This window comes from Musa acuminata, chromosome BXJ2-4, assembly GCF_036884655.1.
Source record: "Musa acuminata AAA Group cultivar baxijiao chromosome BXJ2-4, Cavendish_Baxijiao_AAA, whole genome shotgun sequence".
Lineage (NCBI taxonomy): Eukaryota > Viridiplantae > Streptophyta > Magnoliopsida > Zingiberales > Musaceae > Musa > Musa acuminata.
The window spans coordinates 9,858,424-9,877,552 of record NC_088341.1 but is presented as its reverse complement, the minus strand read 5'-3'; the positions used below and the strand labels follow the sequence as shown (position 1 = coordinate 9,877,552).

Below are 19,129 nucleotides of genomic sequence, written 5' to 3'. Positions count from 1 at the left end.
CCAGAATATTTTCTTATGTGTTAAAAATTAAATACTATATATATATATATATATATATATATATATATATATTCGCCGTAAATATATAATAAATAAATAGAAATGTTTACCACTTGAAGTGGCGGAGGGCTTCCGGCTGCCGAGTGTGGGTTAGTGATGGGGAGTGCGAACTCCGGAGCAGGCGTCAAGGAGGAGACCTCCACGGAGGGAGACGGCGGAGGAGGAGACGCCGCTACAGCCGCCGCCCCGGACGCCTCCGATCCTAGCGCCGACGGTGCCTTCGTCGAGGGCGAGAAGGTCCTCGCCTACCATGGCCCTCTCATCTACGAAGCCAAGGTTCTCGACCTATCCTCCCAGATTAGGGTTCCCGATCTTTTCCTTACCTTTTATCCTCTTGCATCCCCTTAGCATCGCGTGAGATTTGATTGTTCCTTCGGTTTGGTTGCTGCATACGATATTCGATGTTACCCTTGTCAAGAAATCTGGTGTAGTTATTCAAGATTTTGCCAGAAAACGGGTGTCGTGAGAGTGTCGAGAGTAGTGTTTTTTCTGTGTGTGTCTCAAGAGTATGTATGAACAAGTGTCTAAAGATACAGATGACATGAATCCTAATTTACAGAACCGGTCAATTCTAGCGGTGTTGTGCTGATTTCAGCTCCTAAGTTAAAAGTTGAATTATTATCTCTGAACACATGGATTCTTCGAGCACGTTCATTGATTAAAGTTGAAGTAATGAGCATGAAAGACACTTTACCCTGGAACTTATTTTTCTCTCCCAAAAGGCCAAAGCTAGTCATTAGAGTCCATCAACTAAAGAACGTTGAACAAGCATTAGGAATTTGAGATTTATGTGAAACTAGTTGGTAAATCATCAAAATGAGGTTCAGACATGGACAGGGAAGAAGAGATAGTGGCTCAAGTGAAGGATGATTAACAGGAGTGCATCCATTAGTGCATTGTGTCTTATAGCCAGTGTAGTGAAGCTCTTTGTCGCATGAATAATAGTGGGATTCTTGATTTACTGACAAGCAAATGAACAAAACTATCTATGTTTGCGAAGGCATGTCTGTCCTAGGTAGATCTCAGATATTGGGGAATGGATTCTCTTTGCATTGCTAATTTAGGCGGTTCATGACTTGCTATGTGTTAGTTCTTGATTATTAACTCATAGGACTCTATTGGGTTTATTATTTTAACAAAATGTCTTCTTGTTAGAAGTTCATCAATGTTACTTAGCTGATTTTGATCAAGCCTGCCCATGTTAGTAAACATATCTCTTCTTTCTTATAAAATTTCTTTTTGTTTTGCTGCATATTAGGCTTTCCTTTTTGCATATTACTACCAAATTTCTTGTTTGTTATGTATTTTATACTCCTTTTTGAAGTACCTCTTGATATGATGATAAGCATTTGTCTTTTGCTAATCAGTCGTCACATTATTGTATTGTGATAAAACCCTAAGGTTTTATCTAAGAAAAGAGATAGGGATTTGATCGCTTCGAGAGGACCAATCTCATTTTGATCGCTTCGAGGGGATCAATCTCTAAGTTAGCCAAAAGCTTTGAGCTGTATTTGATTGCTTGAGAAGAATAGTCAAAGGCATTACATATTTATAAAGTTATTTAATCTCTAGTCAACTAGGACCAGGAGTCCTAAAAACTAAACATAGCAATTCCTAATTTGCTACATCAAAAGAATTCTAACAAACACCTACCATAACTCAGAAAAACTAAATAGGAAAAATAAAGATTAATATCAAATCCGTAAAATTAAGGAATCCTAACATTTCACGCCTCTTCAAAACAGTCTTGTCCTCAAGGCCGAACAACAACAAATTCTAGAAACTTCTCCTCTAATGCTTTGTAAGACTCCCAAGTGGCATATTCAATTGGTAAGTTGGCCCATTGAACAAGCACCTCCGTGACAGGATATTTATGACACATCATGACACGTCGATCAAGTATGACTTGAGGCAGGATTTGAACCTCACCAGTAGAAGAAATATCTGGCAAATGGTGTTACACCATATTATCCTCACCTAGCTTCTTTCTAAGGCAAGAAATATTAATAACTGGATGTATCTTAGAGTTTGTTGGCAAGTCCAAGCGATAAACAATTGGGCCAATGCGTTCCAACACCGTATAAGGCCCAAAGAATCAAGGAGATAGCTTCATAGAAGACCAAACCTTTATAGAAGTTTGCTTATATGGCTGAAGTCGAAGAAAAACCCAATCACCCACTGCAAACTCTCTCTCACTACGATGCTTATCAGCTTGTTGCTTCATTCTCGCTTGTGAGACTACGAGATTATCTCTTATAAGTTGAATAATCTTATCCTTATCAAGTAATTCATTGTCCACTTGATCAACGTTAGAAGAACCAGACATGTATTTTGTAATCATGAGAGGAGGTCGACCATAAACCGCTTCAAAAGGAGTCATTTTAGTAGAAGAATGATAAGCTTTACTTTGGAACGCTTATTATCACAAGTTAAAATTCGCTTATTAGAAACCTTTATCTCAAATTTATCACAACGTTCAATGCAATAGGTCAATCGTGTAGCAACCTTGCTCTCCATAAAATTTTTGGTGCTACTAGTATCAATCAAAACAGTAACAGACTGACGTTTTAAAAGCCCTTCAAATTTCATAGTTTGAGGATTAGAATAGTCGACTAATACATAAACAATATGTGTGACAGGTTCAATAATCTCATCATTATCAGTACCTTCATGATTAGAGTCTATAGCCTCAATCTCTGGTTCCTCCTCGATTAGTTCAATCATCAAAAGTTTTCCTTGCTTTCATCAATGTTCCCTACTCTACTTTTCATCACAATGCAAGCATAAACCCTTTGTTGTTTGTTCTTTGAGTTCCTCTTAAATCAGTCTTCTAGTATTAGAATTTCGATTAGGAATGGTTTGAGTAGTTGACTTGCTAGTCACTTGTTTATTAACACTCTTGGTTTGACGATATTTCTTCATGCAAAAGAAATTGCAGCTGTCATAGTGCAAGGTTGGCGAGCCTTAACTTCACAACGAATGTCTAAATTAAGACATTCAATGAATGTTCCCACTAATTGTCTTTCAAACCAGTCTTTAGCCCGATTTGGTAGTCGTTCAAACCAACTTTGATATTCTAACACAGTAGAAGTTTGGCGAATCTTGGTAAGCTGTCTTTCAACATTTTCATATTCGGATGGCCCAAAATGAACAAGAAGCCCTTTTTTTAAACTGCTCCCACGAGGGAATTCCATGACAAGTTTCATACTAATCATACCATTAAATAACATCCCCATCTAGTTGGATTGAAGCTATTTCCACTTTAGAACCTTTCGGGGTTCTATGAAAGCGAAAAATTTCTCTGTTCTAGAAATCCAACTGGTCAGATCTCCATCTTTCCATCTAGGAAATTCTACTTTCATGCGAGGGTAGCCATTATCGTGCTCTTGGTAGCCTATTCTTATGTTATCAGATCGGTCAAGTTGTTTACTTGTAGAAGTCGAACTTCCATCTTGTTGAATTTTGCTTAAACTCTCAAGCAAACTCTTTTTGAAATCATTAAGAATTTCTTGCAACCTGCTCTCAATTTTTGCTTCCAAGGCTTTAAATTGGGCTTTCATAGAATTGTTAGTAGTCATTGCGTATGATTGTAGATCTGTAATTCCTAAGTTTTGTTTTTGATTTTGGGTCAAGGGAATGAGCACTGCTTACTTGGCCTTAAAGGTGAAGTTGCTGTTGGCCGCGTGAGCGTCAGGACCTGTGGCAGTGTCAGAGAGGAGATTGAGGGATTGTCGATGACACATCACCGAGGACACACTGCCAAGGGAACGCCAAGGACACACCGTCGAGGAACGTCGCTCTGATACCAGATAATAAAACCCTATGGTTTTATATAAGAAAAGAGATAGGGATTTGATCGCTTTGAGAGGATCAACCTCCTTTTGATCGTTTCGAGGGAATTAACCTCCAAGTTAACCAAAGGCTTTGAGTTGTATTTGATTGCTTGAGAAGAATAGTGAAAGACATTACATATTTATAAAGTTATTTAATCCCTAGTCTACTAGGACTAGGAGTCTTAAAAAAATAAAAATAACAATTCCTAATTTGTTATATCAAAGAAATCCTAGCAAACTCCTACGATAACTCAGAAAAACTAAATAGGAAAAATAAAGATTAATATCAAATCCCTAAAATTAAGGACTCCTATAATTAAGGAATCTTAACATATTGCTACATGCTAGGTCCATATTTGTAACCTGGTGTAATGGCAGCAATAGTCCTTGAACGTTAATCAGATTAGCAACAAGTCCGCATTCTTGTTCACTGTTATTCCTATGCTAAGCTACATTAGACCATTAGTTATGTTGATTTGCCATAGGCGATTTTCAGCAGCTGATATTTATTGCACCACCAATGCAGGGACATTGATTTAGGTGATGTGACAGCTTACATGGCATTCTTGGCACTTAGTGACTCTACTAGGTGCTGAATTTGATATTTTTATATGCCACGTTAACATGGACTCTTGGAGTCATAATGCAATGTTGTAAGGTGACTAAGGTCTTTGGAAATATTTATTTACTTTGTGTTTTATGCCATTATTAGATTGCTGATATGGTTTTCCTTGTCCCATGGCTTGATCTAACTGTGCCATGCCCTCCACATATAATCATAAGAGGAAACATATTTAAAACTGAAACCATTAGGCATCTTGTCACAGAGGAACCCCTAGGTGACAACTGGGAAAATAACCCCCTTGGACTATTGTTTAGAGGTACAATGCCATTCCCTTAACAGGCAACTTGAACTCTATTAGAAAAAAAAGGCAAACTTTCCATTTTGGCCTCTGGTTTTCTATTAAATAGAGAATGAAGTGCTTGCTTTTTCCTTGTTTAAAATCATTGCTTTCGTGCCTGCTAAATTTGCTGGTTTCAATCTTTCTCAAGGTTCAAAAAGCTGAATTGCGAAAGGATGAATGGAGATATTTTGTCCATTATCTTGTGAGTGGAAACTATGAGCTCTTTGAAATTAGTTGACAAACACGATATCTTCTGTTTAACTTTTATTTTTACATCTTCTTGCAATGTTTATTGACGACCATTTGTACCCTTTGTCTGCATGTTTAAATTTTAGCAGATTCTTATTGGACTAAAAATTTATTGTTTTCCCTTTTTTTTTAACTCTTGCTTTTCATTGTGCAGGGTTGGAGCAAGAAGTATGTCTTGGTGCAACTGTATTGTTCATAAAAATATATTCTCTCTCTCTTGCACTTGATGCATGTTTTCTTGTTGGTTTATATGTTGGTACTCCTAGATGAGATAATCTAACTTCGGGGTTTATTCTATTCCTTCAATTCTACAGTTGGGATGAATGGGTTGGGACTGATCGTTTGTTGAAGCTGACTGATGAAAACATTCATAAGCAGCAGGCGCTAGAAAAGAACCAGAACACCGATAAAAACCCAAAGTCTGGAAGGTCAACACAAAATAAGCCAAAAGGTTTTGTTTATGATATAGTTCTCTCTGGTCTTTCAATGAACTAGACTATGCTTGTGACCTTGAACCAAATATCTGTTCAATTATTTGTATTTTCTAATTAATTTTACCTTTATGCTGCACAGACAGCTACACTTTGTAGAAATTGATTTTTATGAGACAGAAAGCGGCAAAACAAATTTTAGTCACAAATTATTATGTTTTCTTACTTTCTAGAAAATAATGGCTTCTTATGTGGGACCTGCTGGGAATTTTGATTTGGAGGTTAATATTATCTAAATTTGATGCTCATACAGAGTCATGTTTTTGTCCACTTGGGCAAAATTTATCTACCAAATATTAGATTCTTTCATGTATTCATTCCAAGGTAGCTGGTGTTACTGGTGCCTTCTATCCGAAGATACATGCTGGATATTCATTTCTATGTACATAAGTCTGACATTTGTTCAACTCATTGGTTTATAGAATTTGAGTGTCGACTGACATGAATGTCTTAGAAGTGGTCTTTTTTCAGTTGTTGAAACTTCTTAGTTATTATAAAGTTTTCTTCTAGTATTTAACATTCTCAAAACACAATTTACTAAGTACCATGCACAATTTGATAGCTTTTTCTCTCAGATGTGTCAACAATTCTTCTTCTTTCTACTCGTGAATCAGATGTGTGAATTTACTTATAGGTCCTAGTCATGTGCTTCTATCTGCGCAACATTGCTAGGTCATTCTTTTGATAAGGTTGCCGTGTTTGATTGGGAATAAGCCACATATGGTTTGCCTTCATGTTGACAGCTGGGGTCAAATTCCGCTGAGTCCTGTAAAGCTGTCTATACTTCAGAATCTATTCCTCGACCGATCATTCAATTGGATTTGGATTGCTTACAAATCGAGCTTTAATTTTTGTTAACATATATGTAGTTGATTACATATAAATGGTTACATATTGTTTGAATACATTAGATGAGCTGATTTTTGTAATTCGTTTGCAATCTAAAAGTTATAGTGTGGCAATCCTTGTTTGACAGATTCAAAATTGGATAAAGAGGATCCTAGGAGCACTGGTATGACAGTTGTTTTAATTATAAATTTATTCTTTAGTTTCATGTCCAAAATTGTTTTCTTGACTAACATATACTGCCTTTTTCACAACAATGTTTGTTTATACAAACCACCTAAGCAATTAGGTACCATTGTAAATAATTCTATCTGATATTATGGGAAGTAAGAAGATACTTGGTTATGGTGTTTTGGGTCCTACAGTGGATCATCTGCAGTCAGTGCTTGAAAATTCTTTGATGCTAGAACTGCCGTGAGGGAAAAAAGTGCATTTGCTAAGTATCTGTTTCTAATTTTATTTATCTTCTTGAATCATAGTGAAGATAATACTCGGGTGATTTATTACCACATTGAAGCATTTACATTAACTGGGAAAGATGGTATAAAAAGAATTCAATGTTCAAGATGCATCAAAACGTCATGTACAAAGACAGGATTTCTAGGATGAATGATTCAATCTTAAAGAACCTAACTTAGAGTACAATGTTCAAGATGAAAATTTGCTGACTGTGCACAAGGCTGTGAGAAATTAGGACACAAAAGGCAATGTAGTCAGGAAGCAAATAAAAAATTTTCACTTGTTTACTTAGGTTAATCTATGCTGTTTGATTGAAATGTTCTTAAATTTTCACACAAGGAAGGTGATCCTACACACTTGCTTAGTCAGCGTGCTCTTATTCTGGTGCTTTGTATTTCTTTTGAGCTCTATCTATGTGAGTTTTTTTGTATGATTTAGCGGTTTTGGTTCATTTTCGGGTATTGGATTTAGATTCAGCTAGAATTGGAATGGGTTGGCCAAATCCTTCAACTCATTTGAATTATTAACATATGAACTACTCTTGGAACTACAATCCTTCCTTTTTTGTATGGTTTGCAATAACTAACTATGAACTGGAATCATCTTTTGTTTTAAGATTATTTTATTATATATCCTTTTATATTTTTATTCATGTCATATTATCTCATGTTTTATTTATTTCATTAGATATTATATTTTGAGACAATTTGATGATTATATTATTTTATTGCTGTTCTTTTAGTTTTATGTTCACTGAAGTCTTTTTCTTAATTTTATATTATCGTTATATATTATTAATTTATCATGCATTATGTTATATAATTTTAAATATTATTATTTTGTTTTTATGTATTAATTTCAATTATTTTGGTAAAATCTTTGGAAGCGGGAATGCATATCTCATTTCGATATGTAGGATTTCAAATCCCTGCAGGTGGGACTTTGCATAGGAATTCAAATCCTGTTCCTCGCAACCAAACTCCAGAAATGAAAATTAGCCATTCCCATTCTCACTGCAATCTTCATATCTGATGAACCAAATGCCACTTAACATATTTCATTCAGAACAGCAAGGTACCATGTAATCAGCCTAACACAGTTTCTTGAGACTCAAAACTGATTAAATTTGAATCATGCTCTTTTGTGTACTGATTAGAGACAAAATAATTATTGTTAGTCCAAATGTCAACAGCAGTACCAAATGTTACTCCCAAATCTTTTAGCACAATGCACATTACCCCATGCTATTGGTTGATAGGCACTGTATCTCTTCATTATGGGTTGAATTTTTTTCATATGTTATCATCCTTTTAGGAAAAACCTTGTCATTTATGTGATCTGACATATACATTTATCTTCAAATCCAGTGTCAAAGGGCAAGAAGCGGAAGGCTCAGTCTGGTGTTGAGGTGTGCTTTCTTGATCTGCATATGAACTGCTTTTCCTCCTTATAAGCCGACTATCTATATTTGCTTCTACACCATTTATTCTCCTTTCTAACCTTGAAATTCTATTGAAATAATTATATGATAGAAGTTTGCTACTTCTTCAAGTCCTTATAAAAGGTTAATCGATGACTTGATTCCCTTTAGCTCAGCATATCTATATGTGTGACTTCTCTTGCAGCACATTGGAAACTCACCTAGTTGTCCAATTCTATAGTTTTAGAAGTAACACACATTTTTCATAACATGGACTTGAGAATCCTAGAAAGACTCATATTGTTCACCTTTTTATTTTCTGATTTATTTTATTTTTTATTAACATTGAGTTGTGTGATGCATCTTTGTCTATTTTTTAGGATGACAAGAGAACATCAGAGAATCTTGTAAAATTACAATTTCCTTTGACTCTTAAGAAGCAGCTGGTTGATGATTGGGAATTTGTTACCCAGCTGGGTAAGGTAACTACATTCCTTATGCTGTCTAATTTCTAATGCTAAGTTTTTTGTCATTTACTTGACCATAAATGGTTATGCATTCTATCACACTTATGTTTTCAGATTTATAATGATTAATAGATTAAAAGTGGATTTTATTGAAATACTTTGCAAAGTGTTGAAGTGAAGGCACATGCATTGCTATCATGTTGGAAGTTGTATGAGGTTCTTCTGCATTGATGATGAAACCTTTAACAGGATGAGTACATATAAAATATAATGCTCTACTTGCTTGCTTGTCAAAAGACTCAAAACCTAATTTGCAAAGAGACTAGTGCCAGCAATGTCAATCTTGGTCGAAAATTTTATCGTAAATGCTTTGAAAGATGGAAATGTGAAATGAGACCCAGAAACAAATCTGTGTCTGCACTAGTTTAGAATTTCACATTTTTATAATAAGGAATATTTATTGGCATGTTTTATGGGTACACACACACCAATATCATGTGGATTTCTTGTTTTTTTCATGTTCTTTACTATCTTCTATTTGGTTTTTGTTTTGCTACATAACATCATTTTATTTTGTTCTCTTATTTCTAAGGTTTTATGCACGCTATCATCTACAATGATAGAAGTCACTTAGCCTTATAGTGTTTCCTTTGCAGTTAGTCAAGCTTCCACGTTCTCCAAATGTTGATGACATCCTAAAAAAGTACCTTGATTACCGGACAAAGAAGGATGGGATGTAAGTTTAAGATGGAACAATGCATATGTCTACTTATGCTCAATTTTCATCTTTGCTAATTTCCTTTTATATTTGCACTGGTTTGCTTCTTCTTAGTGGTGGTTCTTTCTCGACTAATAATTGATATCACGTGTTCCTTTCTTTGAGTTGATGAGTTGAGGAATTCATGCTGTTCCCCGTTAAGGAACATTTTTTCCCTCATTAAGGATCTTCACTCTATGAATAATTGCTTCAAGTTTCCTCGGATACCAATGTAGATGAAAATCAAGTTCATAAAGGGAATTTATGTACTATGATTATTAACATTCATCATTCTAGAATTTTTAATGTTAGTGTTAATAAATCAGTTTTGTTAAAGGCATTAGGTGCTAACAGATGCCAATGTTCCAAAATGCCCGAGGCACCTAGGCAAGCTCCAGAGTGCCCAGTGATAACACATTGATGGATCAAATCTCCTTCCTTTCTAGTGGGCAGATGATTGCTGGTGTTAATGAGCTTTTTTGTGTCAGATTTTGAGTGTGAATGGCAAGTGAAGGGAAAAGAGGGAAGAGAAGGGAAGGATGTTATGTTGCCTATCCTAGTAGTTGAAGGCCTTGTAGCTTATTCTTTAAAAAGAAGTGAAATTAGTCAGGTCACTTGATTTTATTCAATCCAAATCTAATCCTTACTCGGAATCTTCAACACCTGGGTAGGATGGTTTGAGAACTTCTTCTTTATTCCGTTACTGATCTGGTTTGTACTATTGTGGTGATTAGTTATCACTCTGTTCAGTTGATGCATTAATTTAGTCAAGATAATTTTTGATGCAGCATACGATGAAGTCTTTTGTTTGGGGTTGGGGTTGGTTCTGAACTTGTCAGGTTATTCCACATGGATTTTCTGCTAAGCTAGCCAATTGTGGTGGCATAATCCGAACTTTAACTTTGGCACTGTATGAATATTTGTCTGTGGTTTGCTGGATCAACCCATCCTAGCCCAATATGATAATCTGGTTTGAATTGTAAACTGACATTATCGAAGTTAAAAGGTACATTAAATCCTCTTGAACTTGGATGCCTCTTGCCAAATCTATGATCGTGCAAACCTGTGCTACAACCTGATCCAGTTGGTTTGAATCTCTCCAAGATGTTGATTTCATACGATAATGTCCAACATTGAGATGCATACTTGTAAACTTTGCAAACTATATTAGCTTATTTTCTTGTATGCATGCTTGTCCTTGTAGTGTTGAAAACCCCTAGCACATTTCTCTTGTTTTGGTTATCTGTGTTATATTCCTTTGTTATACCTTGTAGTCTGTGTTGTGTCATTCTTTCTTTAAAAGGGCTTTGTGGTCATATGTTCTACATTATTATAATGACCTTAAACTTTTATACTGTTTTCAATAACATTAACGTAGTTTTATTGCTGCTTGGGGGTATATGAACGACTTTAAAACTGTTCAAGGATCGCTGAGTCGGTTGGCGAGATTTTGAAAGGGTTGCGTTGCTATTTTGACAAAGCATTACCAGCAATGCTTTTGTACAAAAAAGAGCGGCAACAATATCATGAAGCAGTTCGTGATGATGTGTCTCCCTCAACAGTGTATGGAGCTGAACATCTGTTACGTCTTTTTGGTATGCACTGTATACATCATTTGTTGTGTTTCCTCCTGTTCGAAAGTATACTGACAGGCCTATCTCACATTGTCTGTATTTTGTGTTCACTGTTTCTTATCCGGTAGAAATTTCTTTATTTAAGTTGATACTGCTTATGATTTGATTGATTTGCTTATATGCCATTCACTTGATTTCTATGCTGAGGCATTATGCTTAATCTACTAGATTCCAATGTTTCTGTTGGACAAATTGTGACATAATAGATGGCCTTCATAGTGCAACCCACAAGCCTCTATAATTATCTTGTTTTTCTTGCTCTGTTATCTTATAGATCGACAGGTTGACAAATTGGTTTCTTTTCTCTTGTTTTTTGCCCTTATCTTTTAATAACATTGATGGTTGAATAATGATGGTATTTACACCTCTTATCTATGTTTAAGAAACAATCTTATTCGTTAAAGCATAAAAAATATCCTTTATATTTTTTAGAATATTGTTTTAGAGGAAATTTCTCTTAAGGAATATTCTGTATCCTTGGTAAGCACTTTGGTTGTCATATGCATGGCCTTTAATATGTGTATTATGAAAAAGTATTATGGTCTGTCTGCCTGATAAAGGTTTGTTGTGTTTTGTTGCTATTGGTTTAACTTCTAGAGCTTCTTTATGTGAATTTAAACCATGTTATCATATATATTGATTCAGTGACTTTGTTTTTTTATTCTGCAGTCAAGTTGCCTGAATTACTTGCCTATGTCAACATGGAGGAGGAAGCACTTGTGAAATTACAGCAGAAACTGTTGGACTTTCTCAAGTATGACTTTTTAAGACTTTTTTTATTGTTTCTACTTATGATTTTGAGTATGCTTGTTTTGATACCATGTAAAGAAGGCGTTGATATCTTTTTAGTTATGTTTTTCACATTATGTTTTATAGTAAGTTACTTTATACTTCCTAAGCTTTTCGATTCGTTCATGCAAATGCATGCTGTAACCTGTTGTTTCTCCACTGCCATCTCCAATGTGACAGTGGTTTAGTGCAATCAGTAATTGCAAGTTGCAGAAAATCAGCAACTTAGGATTAACAATTCATTTGAAACTATTTATCTGACTTTTCGGAGGTGTTCAGGCTGGCTTGTCTAATTTTCTTGTAAGTTCTTGACATTTTCTTTGATATAGTAGAAAAAAACAACTAAATATATGTGAATTACCTGTCTTATTTTAAACTACCAAAACATTGTGTGTGATCCATGTTCAAGGGCCAAATTAGTCTTCTCTGTATAGTTCCAATGTCCGTGAAGAGACATGATAAAAATGTAGGTACAACTAGGAAAAGTGTAGGAATCGACTCCCTATTCTAATTTATGGTGCTTTATGTTTCATTATTGACTAAACTAATTTACCCTAAATGCTTAGTCATCGATAGAGTTCTGCACTTTAGGTTTCGAGACACATTATATTTATAAGTATCATTGGTTGCTGGGCAATTCACACATATAACTTCATTACTTGCCACTATTTTGTAGCAAATATGTTGATTTTTGATATGTCATCTGTTTGTGATGCTTTGGGTATGCTTTCTGCTCCAATTTGTTAGATTTCGTGTATGCCATGACCTGTCCCCTATTTGTTGTTGTCCACCGTGAGAAAGACTTTTTTTCGTCACATATGTTGCTGCAAATGGATTTACTTATCATGTGTGTGGATTTGATTATCTTTTATAGGTGACGCATGTCTTTCTTTTTTGTGCCTTTTTAAGTTTAACCTTCTAATACGTTTCTTCTTCAGCAGATTACTTGTTTTTCTCTTGACATTCTACTGTTTTTCCGTTATGAATAGCAAAATTTGAGTCCTGTAAAATATAACAGTTAGAATCCCAGACCTGACACGACAAAACTTCATGTGCAGGTTTTTGCAGAAAAACCAGAGCGTCTTCTTTCTTTCGACATATGATGGCTCCGCAGGAATGGATGAATCTGATACCAAATAGACGTCATCTGTTCTCAGTGTTATTTCCATGCATCTCTTTTATGGCCTGGTTTTGTTGTATGTCTTAGTTTATGTTGCTCGGAGTTTTGCAGGAAAAAATTGTAGCTTTAATTTGACAATGGTACAAATGAGATGGTGACCATCAGTACCGGGTCATGAGATGTTTTAAACCGATTAGAAATGACGTGAGAAACTATGTTGCATTCAACTGGTCATGTAATTGGACTTGTAGATGTTAATTGCCACACTTTGTGCACCATTATGTCTATTACACTTTTCTCTATCAGAAAGAATGATGATTCTTAGACTTGCTTATCAGGTCAGTCAGTCACTTCTACCTTTTCTTGTTCATCTTAGATTGTTTTGTTACGATATAACTATTTCTGATATTGCACACTCTTTGTCTGCTTTTTGCTGTCAGGCTTGCAGGTTAAGGCATTCTAAGTTTTCCTTGTGTCGGTGCTTGTCGTTGCCTCCAGGCTTACTAGGCGTGAGAGCATCCGCCTCCAAGAGGTTAAAGGAAGAAGCTCCTCCTAAGGTAAGCACGCGAAGCTGGATCCAATTCAAAGGTAATCTCTCTCCTTTCGGAACACGGGACCCGGTGAACCCTAGTCCCCTTTGGTCTTGTATGGGATCTGGCTTTAAACACAGACTTGTCACTCACAGGAGCCAATACTGACCCACATTCTTGCTAGTAGACCTCCACACTCACAATTAAATCGACTCCCTCCTTGAAGCCCTCCAGAAGCTCTTCTCTCTGCTGCGCCAAAGACAGATTGGCATCCATCTTCGCATGGAATCAGATTTCTTCAACAACTTCCTTCGGTGATGCCTTTTATCAGCGTTTGACCTCTTTTCTTCTTCTGTTTATGCTTTCTCCCATCGCTGCTGCTGCTGCTGCTTCGTTGGCTGGTGATAGCCATTGCTATTCCTACCAGCCTTCACTCTTGAGGTTCCAACTCCATTGAGCTGCCTCGCTAAGTCCACCTCGTCTTCCTGTGTGTTGAACAATGACATGAGGCATACAAGGGTTATATCAATCAGCTGTCACCGGCCGCATCGGTTCGCTGCGAAGGAACACTGTTCGTCGTGCTCAGAATAAGAGATAAAGATTATCTTTTCGTTTTTCTCGTCTCACATGTTGTCTTTCACTGTACAGGTCGAAAGCCAACACCTTTGATGGCGGCGCCACGGATGGCCGTCCCGGGCGGCGGCTGCGTTCGCATGACGTTGCTGTGGTCCGGCCCTGACAAGTAACTTCTCACCTCGCTGCGGATCATCTCTTGCATTACCGCCAAATGCTCGCCGCTGAGTCGGAACGGCAGATGCCGCGTGCTGTGGCCAGAGGCGGTCGTTTCATGCTGGCTGTGGTTGTGGTTGTGGCTGCTGCTCCTGCCCTGGTGGCGGTTGAATGTGCCCACGTGATCCGATCCGGGAAGTGACAGCGTCAAGGACGTCGAGGGATCGACCGCGTTGGCAGCGGAAGAGGCCAAGTGTGGAGGAGAAGCAGCAACTCCACCGGTCCTCAGAACCGGACGGTTAACGAGACACACAGCCGGATGGTTGCAGTCTCTCACATCCGACATGGACGGGCTCCCGGATCTCAGGCAGATCACCAAGTCCGCAGACGTGTACGCCGCCCCGACGCAGCTCGCCCTCTTGAACGGCCTTTCCGCCGGCGCGTCCTTGAGATCCACTGCCATGGCAAACCCCTCGGCGTCGTCGACCGGCGGCGGCGAGGACTTGCGCTTGAGGGTGGAGTACCAGTGGTTCTTGATGGCGTTGTCGGTGCGGCCGGAGAGGAGGCGGGCGATGGTGGCCCACTTGTTGCCCAAGCGGCGGTGGGCGCGGACGATGGCCTCGTCCTCCTCGGCAGTGAAGGGGCGGTGCTCCACCCGGGGCGACAGCTGGTTGCACCACCGGAGGCGGCACGACTTGCCCGACCGCCCGGGGATGGACCGGCTGATCAGCGACCAGTTCCTCGGACCATGCCGCTCCACCAGACGCAACAGCGCCTCGTCCTCCTCCGCTCTCCACGGCCCCGTGACTCGGGCCATCTCCTTACTCCGCCCGGCCACCACCGAAGTCGCTGCAGCTGCCGTCACCATGTTCATCCACAGAGGCATGTTCTTGATCGCCTCTTCTATCTATGTTCTTGTGGTGTTGTAGATGAGAGGAATAGAGCAACGAGAAGAGTGAGACCAACAAGGGCAGTCGGGGGAAGTGATGGGTGGGTGCGATCATATATAGGAGGAGGAGGCCGGAGGCGACAGGGGGTAGCCGGTTAGTAAGATAAGTATGACCGGTGATCGGACGTCTGACGCGGCCAGCCGCCCTCACCTCCACGCGTCACCTTCTCTTTGGATCCATAAAAAATCATAGAAAATATTGGTCACGCGCGGCCCACTAATTATCCAGACACGACGCAGGTCGGTTCAGGTAAGACACGGACGGGGGATGGCAGGGTTCAAAAATGGAGAGAAAGAGAAGACTGTTCGAACTGTCGATCTGTTTCTTCCATTATTCTAATCAAGAGGGTGAGGAGAATATTAACAATTTTTTTAACTTTTTTTATTTTGTTTAATTTAAGGCTAATTCTCTCACTCTCAAGTTAATCATTTATTACTCGAGACTCTCTTCGATCCCTTGATTTTAAAATTTTATAATAATATTTTAATAATTATAAAAATAAAATATTTAATCTTATTTATCTTAATAAAATTAATTTTATCAATGAAATATATAACAAACGATATTGAGTGTAAAATTATCGATTTTACTAATGATAAAAGTTATTTTATGTATTATCAATTTTATCAATGATAACACTATCTTGAGTTTGTCTTGCTTCCATTGTCTTCGAAAGTTCGTTTGTCTCACCTAGCCTGTTGTCACCCTCGTCCAATCCCAACCCATCTTTTTCTAACAATAATCCTCTCCGTCCCGCCTAATTTTTCATCTCTTGTTGTTTGAGTCGACCATCGATGCCTGGACCTTACTGACACTAATCCCCTATTGCTCCGACAGCCTCCTACTCTCTTATTGATTGGCTATCGTTTAGAGGGAGCTGGTAGTGGTTAACAAAATGAATCGCCACTCCTAAGCCTTCTATGACAACATCCATGTTATGGCATGGTGTCATCATGTCCAGGTCGTGGTGCTCCTCCTTCGCATACACCAAGTCAAAGGAGCATAGAATGGTGTTTGTGAACGACGAAAATAACGAGAGAAAGAACATATTGAGATTTATGCTAACCTACGATGCAACAATTGATGCCATAGGTCCACTTGTCTAACATGGCATGGGAGCGTGACGAGTGCCACAAGTTCACATGCTATGCGTTCTTTATCTTCGGTGGCTTCCCTACAACAACAAAGGTGCAATTCTTATGAACCGCAAAAGCATTCGATGTAATTGCCTGGAGGTGGGGCAATGGGAAGGAGAAGTTGGCTAAGATAGAATACCAATGCACATGCGTGATCGATGGTGATGAGAGGATGTGCATGTGTCGACAAGGGAAATAGATGGAGGTGCTACCGGAGGAGGGCGACAGAGCATGGCGACCACTAGTAGACCTACCTAGTAACATAAAGACATCACGATAGATGGTAAAATCGATAACATCTTAAATGATCATTTTATGACAAAATCGATAATTCTGTAAGTTTTATCTCGTGTTGTATCTTTCGTTAGTAAAATTGACGATATTAGAATAAATAAAATTAAATATCTAATTTTGATAATTATAAAAATATTAATATTTTTAAAATTTAAAATTAAAATATGTAATTAACCCCCATCTCTGTTTCTGTCAACCTATCTTCTCTGTGGTGCCGCAGAATTATCTCCGTTGGTTGGACAGTGCTGGGTTGTGGTACGGAAGGGAAAGGACGCATTTCCCGCCTTGATTTCAGGTGTCCGGCAGTCCCATAGCTGACACGCGCCAGAGAGGCATGGTGGGAGGCTTCCCGCTTTTTGTTTGCTTCCGTGGTTGTCCAGCTCGATTTATTTAAAAAGGCATGGCTCGATTTAACACCGTCTCAATCACCAGCTTCGGTGATAGCTGGCCGCAGCACCGACTTATCTAGGCTTACCCACAACCCCCCGCCCCCGGTACGTACACACATCACATTTTGTCTCCCGGAGAGGCGTAGTCTGTTTCCCCTTTGCTGTGCTCCGGTATCTTCTTTTTGACGTATCTATCCTGTTAGCTTGGTACAAAATCCATGTTCCTTGAAACTTATATAACGTCTTGGCATGTACTCCTCCAGTTAACAATCTCCTATCTACTGAAGCAAGATCCTAACAGATTTAAGATTGGATAAGGATTGTTGTTCTCATGGTATACATGTCTTATTGTAACATGATAGAAAAGTGACGACTTTGAGTTGGTAGAACATATTATTGGGTGCAATTTTAGTGTCCTTGCCGTTGTCAGAAGCCATGTTACAGTGAGAGAGGAAGTCTCAAGAGTCTATCATGCACAATAGCAAGACCATTATGCACATGTAATAAACTTTGATGGCAAGGTGGGTTCATCATTGTCATCTCGCAGACGAAGACTTGGACTTCCTTGAGCACAATATCCAGGTACTGTCTGTTGCTCTTAAGCATCATTCTCATGAACCTGGCTGGCTATGTTGTTTCATTCTTGATCCCAGTACTATTTTTTTTCCTTGGAGCTTTCTAGCCTCCAGTTCATGCATGGTCTCAATTACCATCGTAGACCACAAGCAGGGCACAAGGATGATGGTAACGAGTCAACAATCAAAATGGACAACAAACCTAAATTAAAACCCGGAAAGATCATTCAAAAGTGGATTTTGTGTGTGTGTGTATCTATACTGATCGATATATTTCAAGATTCGAATAGTATCTGATTTTATTTTTTATCCACTATTTTGGAACATTATATGAGGGTCTCCTTGTTAGATGAACAATCAAAAGAACTCACTGTGAATATTTTTATTAGCTGAAACTAAGCTAATCCTAGACCAATTATCAATTGTATTGAAAACCTAACGTTAGATCTCTGCCAAGAGACTGTTCGGCCTTCAGTTTCCATGGCTTAAGCGTAGATCATGCGTCAGCCGATGGAGGAAATAGAATTATCAGATGAAAAATGAGGATGAGCCAAGTCTAGCGTCCAAGCAAAATTTATTGGTTTGATCATAATATACCATATTTACTTATTAAAAATCGCTGATTTGAAGCCTCCTCTTCTTCTGGTGATGGTGATGGTGATGATGTAGATTCACTTATAAAAAATTGCATCATGATGTTGTGTCAGATTTACTTACCAAAATCTACTTACTAAAAATTTAAGAGTTCAAATCTAACCTTCCGTCATTTAGCTACTCATATAACGTGTTAACTACTGGCATGCCTCTACTTCCACACCCTTTCCACTATGTAACATTTATTCTCTTGTAAGCGTTTACCCTTTCACCTACTTTCTCTCTCTAATCTTTTCTTAAACAATGCATGCATGGTTTGGAGGAAATGACCACAGGAAAGTGCCAAGATTTGAGATTAAATTCGAGCCTTACAATCACATTTACCCTATCACTCTAATGCACGACTCGACTGGGGGGTTATTACGATCTTTCTTAAGCCTAGTGTTTAGTGTTAGATTCATTACCTTTGTGGGTAATACTCAACTCTTAATTAACAATGATAGGCTCATCTGAGTCACTATTCTTCTATTCCTTCAAATATGATATTAAACTGGGGAAAAACAATCTCTGTCTTGTCATTCTCATCAAGGCCTATGGGATCCAACTTAATTTAGTTTAATACTAAGTCGATCTAATACCAATTATAACTAATTAATCTGATAGAAAATTCAATTCATTAACTTGATAAGTCCAAACCATACAACTCAAATTACTTAGTGATAATATATTCACCGAATCCTATATCCAGTCATTCATCCTCCCATTTCAGATTTAAAATGTTGTCACCTTCTAACTTAGACCTGACTGACCATCGTTCGGTTCAAACCAGAACTAAATCAAAATCGAACCGATTAAAAAGCAAGACTGAATTGGTCAATTGTTCGGTGATTCCGAACCGGTTT

The 19,129-nt window shown here is 38.1% G+C and overlaps 2 protein-coding genes across 5 annotated transcripts; one reads left to right on the top strand and one right to left on the bottom strand.

The window, feature by feature from the left end:
* Nucleotides 1–113: 113 nt before the first annotated feature.
* Nucleotides 114–13,308, top strand: LOC135609929 (protein MRG1-like). Of its 4 annotated transcripts, none has more exons than XM_065103743.1 (11): nucleotides 114–336; nucleotides 4,947–5,000; nucleotides 5,202–5,215; nucleotides 5,362–5,498; nucleotides 6,515–6,550; nucleotides 8,211–8,251; nucleotides 8,644–8,745; nucleotides 9,387–9,466; nucleotides 10,913–11,082; nucleotides 11,791–11,875; nucleotides 12,969–13,308. In XM_065103743.1, the coding sequence occupies exons 1-11, from the start codon at nucleotides 157–159 to the stop codon at nucleotides 13,048–13,050; spliced, it is 981 nt and encodes a 326-aa protein (XP_064959815.1). In that variant the 5' UTR covers nucleotides 114–156; the 3' UTR covers nucleotides 13,051–13,308. The 4 variants fall into 4 exon arrangements, with proteins under 4 accessions (XP_064959815.1, XP_064959814.1, XP_064959818.1 ...); XM_065103742.1 differs by having other exon boundaries at nucleotides 5,202–5,233; XM_065103746.1 differs by lacking the exon at nucleotides 4,947–5,000.
* An 831-nt stretch (nucleotides 13,309–14,139) lies between these two features.
* Nucleotides 14,140–15,328, bottom strand: LOC135609930 (transcription factor MYB44-like). Its single transcript, XM_065103747.1, has one exon. It carries the CDS (start codon nucleotides 15,173–15,175, stop codon nucleotides 14,198–14,200), a length of 978 nt encoding a protein of 325 aa, XP_064959819.1. The 5' UTR covers nucleotides 15,176–15,328; the 3' UTR covers nucleotides 14,140–14,197.
* Nucleotides 15,329–19,129: the final 3,801 nt, after the last annotated feature.